The sequence below is a fragment of the Salmo salar genome, chromosome 14 (genome assembly GCF_965601325.2).
Source record: "Salmo salar chromosome 14, fSalSal1, whole genome shotgun sequence".
Lineage (NCBI taxonomy): Eukaryota > Metazoa > Chordata > Actinopteri > Salmoniformes > Salmonidae > Salmo > Salmo salar.
In genome coordinates this window covers 104,531,098-104,539,342 of record NC_138304.1, presented here as the reverse complement: position 1 = coordinate 104,539,342, position 8,245 = coordinate 104,531,098, and the positions used below count along the sequence as shown (strand labels likewise).

The 8,245-nt window shown below is 45.5% G+C and overlaps 1 protein-coding gene across 3 annotated transcripts in view; it reads right to left on the bottom strand.

The window, feature by feature from the left end:
* Window positions 1-1,997: 1,997 nt before the first annotated feature.
* The window catches only part of LOC106589103 (FH1/FH2 domain-containing protein 3), a 112,599-nt gene continuing 106,351 nt past the window's right edge, over window positions 1,998-8,245 (bottom strand). The window contains exons 24-27 of one of the 3 annotated variants that reach the window (XM_082961368.1): window positions 6,316-6,339; window positions 5,815-6,019; window positions 2,797-2,970; window positions 1,998-2,391 (exon numbers count right to left, since the gene is read on the bottom strand). In XM_082961368.1, the coding sequence (XP_082817494.1) occupies window positions 2,309-2,391; window positions 2,797-2,970; window positions 5,815-6,019; window positions 6,316-6,339 (486 nt within the window). In that variant the 3' untranslated portion in view covers window positions 1,998-2,308. Of the gene's footprint in view, window positions 2,392-2,796; window positions 2,971-2,990; window positions 6,020-6,315; window positions 6,340-8,245 lie in introns of those variants that run through there. The other 2 variants (XM_082961369.1, XM_082961367.1) reach the window with 2 other exon arrangements.

Sequence of the window (8,245 nt, the reverse complement as noted above, 5' to 3'; positions counted from 1 at the left end):
TTGAATCGTGATGGTCAGCCTTTAGAATTCCTGCTCCAATGCTGTTGTTGTCAAAAGGTCATGACCCCATTCTTTACTGTGAGAGGAAATGAGTGAAACTTGATTCTGTCTTTAAACCCTAAAGCTTGAATAAAAAGTTATAGTCCTACTGTAGGTAGATAGAAACGCAGTAAGTTATAGTCCTACTGTAGGTAGGTAGAAACGCAGTAAGTTATAGTCCTACTGTAGGTAGGTAGAAACGCAGTAAGTTATAGTCCTACTGTAGTTAGGTAGAAACGCAGTAAGTTATAGTCCTACTGTAGGTAGGTAGAAACGCAGTAAGTTATAGTCCTGCTGTAGGTAGGTAAAAACGCAGTAAGTTATAGTTCTGCTGTAGGTAGGTAGAAACGCAGTAGGTTATAGTCCTGCTGTAGGTAGGTAGAAACGCAGTAAGTTATAGTCCTGCTGTAGGTAGGTAGAAACGCAGTAAGTTATAGTCCTGCTGTAGGTAGGTAGAAACGCAGTAAGTTATAGTCCTGCTGTAGGTAGGTAGAAACGCAGTAAGTTAAGGTCCTACTGTAGGTAGGTAGAAACGCAGTAAGTTATAGTCCTACTGTAGGTAGGTAGAAACGCAGTAAGTTATAGTCCTGCTGTAGGTAGGTAGAAACGCAGTAAGTTATAGTCCTGCTGTAGGTAGGTAGAAACGCAGTAAGTTATAGTCCTACTGGAGGTAGGTAGAAACGCAGTAAGTTATAGTCCGGCTGTAGGTAGGTACAAACGCAGTAAGTTATAGTCCTGCTGTAGGTAGGTAGAAACGCAGTAAGTTATAGTCCTACTGTAGGTAGGTAGAAACGCAGTAAGTTATAGTCCTGCTGTAGGTAGGTAGAAACGCAGTAAGTTATAGTCCTGCTGTAGGTAGGTAGAAACGCAGTAAGTTATAGTCCTGCTGTAGGTAGGTAGAAACGCAGTAAGTTATAGTCCTGCTGTAGGTAGGTAGAAACGCAGTAAGTTATAGTCCTGCTGTAGGTAGGTAGAAACGCAGTAAGTTAAGGTCCTACTGTAGGTAGGTAGAAACGCAGTAAGTTATAGTCCTACTGTAGGTAGGTAGAAACGCAGTAAGTTATAGTCCTGCTGTAGGTAGGTAGAAACGCAGTAAGTTATAGTCCTGCTGTAGGTAGGTAGAAACGCAGTAAGTTATAGTCCTACTGGAGGTAGGTAGAAACGCAGTAAGTTATAGTCCGGCTGTAGGTAGGTACAAACGCAGTAAGTTATAGTCCTGCTGTAGGTAGGTAGAAACGCAGTAAGTTATAGTCCTGCTGTAGGTAGGTAGAAACGCAGTAAGTTATAGTCCTGCTGTAGGTAGGTAGAAACGCAGTAAGTAATAGTCCTACTGTAGGTAGGTAGAAACGCAGTAAGTTATAGTCCTACAGTAGGTAGGTAGAAACGCAGTAAGTTATAGTCCTGCTGTAGGTAGGTAAAAACGCAGTAAGTTATAGTCCTACTGTAGGTAGGTAGAAACGCAGTAAGTTATAGTCCTACTGTAGGTAGGTAAAAACGCAGTAAGTTATAGTCCTACTGTAGGTAGGTAGAAACGCAGTAAGTTATAGTCCTGCTGTAGGTAGGTAGAAACGCAGTAAGTTATAGTCCTACTGTAGGTAGGTAGAAACGCAGTAAGTTATAGTCCTACTGTAGGTAGGTAGAAACGCAGTAAGTTATAGTCCTACTGTAGGTAGGTAGAAACGCAGTAAGTTATAGTCCTACTGTAGGTAGGTAGAAACGCAGTAAGTTATAGTCCTGCTGTAGGTAGGTAGAAACGCAGTAAGTTATAGTCCTGCTGTAGGTAGGTAGAAACGCAGTAAGTTATAGTCCTGCTGTAGGTAGGTAGAAACGCAGCAAGCAACAAATATTCTCCCTTTTGTTTCTTTCATATCTATATGCTGTAACAGTTAAATAAACGACAAATATAAATTATAATCAAAGTGATGAATCAAGCCATGAGGCATATTGAAGATGACACATTTTGAGATTCGTTCTCGATTTATTCTCATTAAAACCACCTTCCTCTTTTTCCACAAAATACATTTCACTCTCCCTTGTCTCAATTTTTTTTCTCCTTCATTCCTTGAGGGGCTTCAACAAAGACGCCATTATAAACCACAGACACATGAAGCTAACGCGTGATTCGCCTCCGGTACAACAGAAGCTGCTAACAAGGCTACCGATTGGCTGACAGGGTGTTCTGGGGGGCGGGGCGGGGCGAGGTGAAGGCAGAAGCGTGACATGGGGTCACGAAGGCGTTCCAGGGTGCGTTTCCATGGGGGCGATGATGTCACATTGGCATTCCGGAGGCGTCGGCGAATCCAAGGAGTAGAGCTTCGTCTGGAGTCAGACCGCTTTTTAGAGTCCGCCTCACTACACACACACACACACACACACACACACACACACACACACACACACACACACACACACACACACACACACACACATACACACATACACACATACACAGAGAGAGAGAGAGAAAGGCATCTTGAGTGTTCACTGGTCTGCTTATCTTTAAAATCAGTGGTTTTCTCATGACTAAACCTGATTTATGGGTTTTAAACCTGGAAAGTTACAGAGTGAGCAGGCTTTTGTTTCAGCCCAGCACTACACCGTTTTCCAAAACCCAACCCTTGATTAGATTAACCCAGTGTGTTAGAGCTGGGCTGGCGTAAAAAAAGCGTTTTGTCGTGCAGCCGGAGTCTCATGAATGTTTCCTGGTGTGAGTAAGACCAAATGTGATTGGCTGTGAGTGAGTGAGTGAAGACCTACGTGATTTGCGGTTGAATCGTGACCTCCTCCTCTCCCGGGGCACTGCCCTCTGACTTGTGCCCTGAGTGGCTGACCTCACGATGCGATCCGTGATGTCATCAGCCTCATCGTCATCTGACCTCTGAGACTCCACCCCCACCGCTGCGGGCGGCGTCCGTACGTGTTGTACACGACCTGATGGAGAGAGATATTTAACCGAAAGAGGATTAACACAAATAATCAAATCAAATGGTATTTGTCACATGCACCGAATACAACAGGTGTAGACCTTACAGTGAAATGTTTACTGACGAGCCCTTAACCAACAATGCAGTTCAAAAATAATATATGAATAAGAAAAATAAATAAAAGTAACAAGTAATTAAACAGCAGCAGTAAAATAACAATAGCGAGACTAAATACAGGGGAGTACCGATACAGAGTCAATGTGGAGGCTATATACAGGGGGTACCGGTACAGAGTCAATGTGGAGGCTATATACAGGGGAGTACCGATACAGAGTCAATGTGGAGGCTATATACAGGGGGTACCGGTACAGAGTCAATGTGGAGGCTATATACAGGGGGTACCGGTACAGAGTCAATGTGGAGGCTATATACAGGGGAGTACCGATACAGAGTCAATGTGGAGGCTATATACAGGGGGTACCGGTACAGAGTCAATGTGGAGGCTATATACAGGGGAGTACCGATACAGAGTCAATGTGGAGGCTATATACAGGGGGTACCGGTACAGAGTCAATGTGGAGGCTATATACAGGGGGTACCGATACAGAGTCAATGTGGAGGCTATATACAGGGGGTACCGGTACAGAGTCAATGTGGAGGCTATATACAGGGGGTACCAGTACAGAGTCAATGTGGAGGCTATATACAGGGTGTTACGGTACAGAGTCAATGTGGAGACTATATACAGGGGGTACCGGTACAGAGTCAATGTGGAGGCTATATACAGGGGGTACCGGTACAGAGTCAATGTGGAGGCTATATACAGAGGGTACCGGTACAGAGTCAATGTGGAGGCTATATACAGGGGGTACCGGTACAGAGTCAATGTGGAGGCTATGTACAGGGTATTACGGTACAGAGTCAATGTGGAGACTATATACAGGGGGTACCGGTACAGAGTCAATGTGGAGGCTATATACAGGGGGTACCGGTACAGAGTCAATGTGGAGGCTATATACAGAGGGTACCGGTACAGAGTCAATGTGGAGGCTATATACAGGAGGTACCGGTACAGAGTCAATGTGCGGGGGCACCGGTTAGTTGAGGTAGTATGTACATGTACATTACTGTTCAACTGTTTGGGGTCACTTAGAAATGTCCTTGTTTTTGAAAGAAAACCACATTTTTTGTTGATTTACAATAACATCAAATTGATCAGAAATACAGTGTAGACATTGTTAATGTTGTAAATGACTATTGCAGCTGGAAACGGCTGATTTTTTAATGGAATATCTACATTGGCCCATTATCAGCAACCATCACTCCTGTGTTCCAATGGCACATTGTGTTACCTAATGCAGGTTTATCATTTTAAAAGGCTAATTGATCATTAGAAAATCCTATTGCAATTATGTTAACACAGCTGAAAACTGTTGTTCTTATTAAAGAAGCAATAAAACTGGCCTTCTTTAGACTAGTTGAGTATCTGGAGCATCAGCATTTGTGGGTTTGATTACAGGCTCAAAATGGCCAGAAACAAAGACCTTTCTTCTGAAACTCGTCAGTCCATTCTTGTTCTGAGAAATGAAGACTATTCCATGCAAGAAATAGCCAAGAAACTGAAGATCTTGTACAACACTGTGTACTACTCCCTTCCCAGAACAGCGCAAACTGGCTCTAACCAGAATAGATAGAGGAGTGGGAGGCCCCGGTGCACAACTGAGCAAGAGGACAAGTACATTAGAGTGTCTAGTTTGAGAAACAGACGCCTCACAAGTCCTCAACTGGCAGCTTCATTAAATAGTACCCGCAAAACACCAGGTGTTTAGTCCCAGGGTCCTTAGCTTATTGATGAGCTTTGAGGGCACTATGGTGTTAAACGCTGAGCTGTAGTCCAGGTGAGAAAGGGCAGTGAGGAGTGCATCATCTGTGGATATGTTAGGAAGGTATGCAAAGTGGAGTGAGTCTAGGGTTTCTGGGATAATGGTGTTGACCTGAGCCATGACCAGCCTTTCAAAGCATTTCATGGCTACAGTCATGATGATGTGCTACGGGTCGGCAGTCATTTAGGCAGCTTAGTGTTCTTGGGCACAGGGACTATGGTGGTCTGCTTGAAACATGTTGGTATTACAGACTCAGACAGGGAGAGGTAGAAAATGTCAGTGAAGACACTTGTCAGTTGGTTAGAACATGCTCACAGTACACGTCCTGATAATCCGTCTGGCCCTGCGGCCTTGTGAATGTTGACCTGTTTAAAGGTCTTACTCACATCGGCTGCGGAGAGCAGGATCACACAGTCTTCCTGGAACAGCTGGTGCTCTCATGCATGTTTCAGTGTTATTTACCTCGAAGCGACCATAGAAGTTATTTAGCTTGTCTGGTAGGCTCGTGTCACTGGGCAGCTCTTGGCTGTGCTTCCCATTGTAGTCTGTAACAGTTTGCAAGCCCTGCCACATCCGACGAGCGTCAGAGCTGGTGTAGTATGATTCAATCTTAGTCTTGTATTGGCGTTTTGCCTGTTTGATGGTTCGTCAGAGGGCATATCAGAATTTCTTATAAGCTTCCGGGTTAGAGTCCCGCTCCTTGAAAGCGGCAGCTCTACCCTTTAGCTCAGTGCGGATGTTGCCTATAATCCATGGCTTCTGGTTGGGGTATGTACGTACGGTCACTGTGGGGACGACGTCATCGATGCACTTATTGGTGAAGCCAATAACTGATGTGGTGTACTCCTCAATGCCATCAGAGGAATCACAGAACATGTTCCAGTCTGTGCTAGAAAAACAGTCCCGTAGCTTAGCATCTGCTTCATCGGACCATGTGTACCTGCCTGTGTGTGTGTGATCTCCCTCACCCCCTCGGCCTGGACGTGACCTGGTACGTGTGCGTAGCCTCGGCACCCCTGATGTCTCTCTGTCGCCGCCCTGCAGGCTGGTCTTCAGTACTGCCTTCATGAACTCATGCTCTGCAGCATCCTCAGCATGGCCTAAACCCTGAGGCTGCAAGCTCTCCACCACGCCACCAGGGGCACTGCTGCTGCTAACATACTGCCCTGCAGACTGGGGTGAGAGAGAGAGAGAGAGACAGCGAGACAGAGAGACGGAGACAAGCTGTTAGAATCCACACATAAAGAAATAAATTGTCACACAATTGTTATTTTTTTTGTATGAAACCTCTCAAACAGAGTCAAAATAGCTTCACAGGTGTTGCTTGGCAACAATGGACAACAGTAAATCCAACCAATCAGTGTTAGATGACTACAACACACAGACCAATGAGAGGCAATAATAGAAAGGGGGGGGGGGCAGTGAAGGGAGTGTCATGACAGTGGACACACTTAAACAGACTGTGATACCTCCATTTCCTCCTCTTCATCAGGCTACGGGGGGGGAGAGCGAAGAAGAAGAGATTAGAAAAGATAGAGAGAGCGAGAACGAGAGGAGAGAAGAATAAGCGGAGGACTAAAAGAATATGTTCAGAAATGACCCTTTTGGATTTACACTGACAGTAACCTTTAACCTTTCAAATGTAGGGTTCGATTCACACACAAATCAAATCAAATGTATTTATAAAGCACTTCTTACATCAGCTGATGCTTCAAAGTGCTGTACGGAAACCCAGCCTAAACACACACACACACACACACACACACACACAGACACACACACACACACACACACACACACACACACACACACACACACACACACACACACACACACACACACACACACACACACACCCTCTATAAACGTTTATACTATAAATATACTTTGATGAAAATTAGAGAGGAAGTCTTAACACTTATGATGTCATATATACATACATACATACATACATACATACATACATACATACATACATACATACATACATACATACATACATACATACATACATACATACACACACACATATATATATATATATACTGCTCAAAAAAATAAAGGGAACACTTAAACAACACATCCTAGATCTGAATGAAAGAAATAATCTTATTAATACTTTTTTCTTTACATAGTTGACAAAATCACACAAAAATAATCAATGGAAATCCAATTTATCAACCCATGGAGGTCTGGATTTGGAATCACAATCAAAATTAAAGTGGAAAACCACACTACAGGCTGATCCAACTTTGATGTAATGTCCTTAAAACAAGTCAAAATGAGGCTCAGTAGTGTGTGTGGCCTCCACGTGCCTGTATGACCTCCCTACAACGCCTGGGCATGCTCCTGATGAGGTGGCGGATGGTCTCCTGAGGGATCTCCTCCCAGACCTGGACTAAAGCATCCGCCAACTCCTGGACAGTCTGTGGTGCAACGTGGCGTTGGTGGATGGAGCGAGACATGATGTCCCAGATGTGCTCAATTGGATTCAGGTCTGGGGAACGGGCGGGCCAGTCCATAGCATCAATGCCTTCCTCTTGCAGGAACTGCTAACACACTCCAGCCACATGAGGTCTAGCATTGTCTTGCATTAGGAGGAACCCAGGGCCAACCGCACCAGCATATGGTCTCACAAGGGGTCTGAGGATCTCATCTCGGTACCTAATGGCAGTCAGGCTACCTCTGGCGAGCACATGGAGGGCTGTGCGGCCCCCCAAAGAAATGCCACCCCACACCATGACTGACCCACCGCCAAACCAGTCATGCTGGAGGATGTTGCAGGCAGCAGAACGTTCTCCACTGCGTCTCCAGACTCTGTCACGTCTGTCACGTGCTCAGTGTGAACCTGCTTTCATCTGTGAAGAGCACAGGTCGCCAGTGGCGAATTTGCCAATCTTGGTGTTCTCTGGCAATTGCCAAACGTCCTGCACGGTGTTGGGCTGTAAGCACAACCCCCACCTGTGGACGTCGGGCCCTCATACTACCCTCATGGAGTCTGTTTCTGAACGTTTGAGCAGACACATGCACATTTGTGGCCCTCATACTACCCTCATGGAGTCTGTTTCTGAACGTTTGAGCAGACACATGCACATTTGTGGCCTGCTGGAGGTCATTTTGCAAGGCTCTGGCAGTACTTCTCCTGCTCCTCCTTGCACAAAGGCGGAGGTAGCGGTCCTGTTGCCCTCCTACGGCCTCCTCCACGTCTCCTGATGTACTGGCCTGTCTCCTGGTAGCGCCTCCATGCTCTGGACACTACGCTGACACACACAGCAAACCTTCTTGCCACAGCTCGCATTGATGTGCCATCCTGGATGAGCTGCACTACCTGAGCCACTTGTGTGGGTTGTAGACTCCGTCTCATGCTACCACTAGAGTGAAAGCACCGCCAGCATTCAA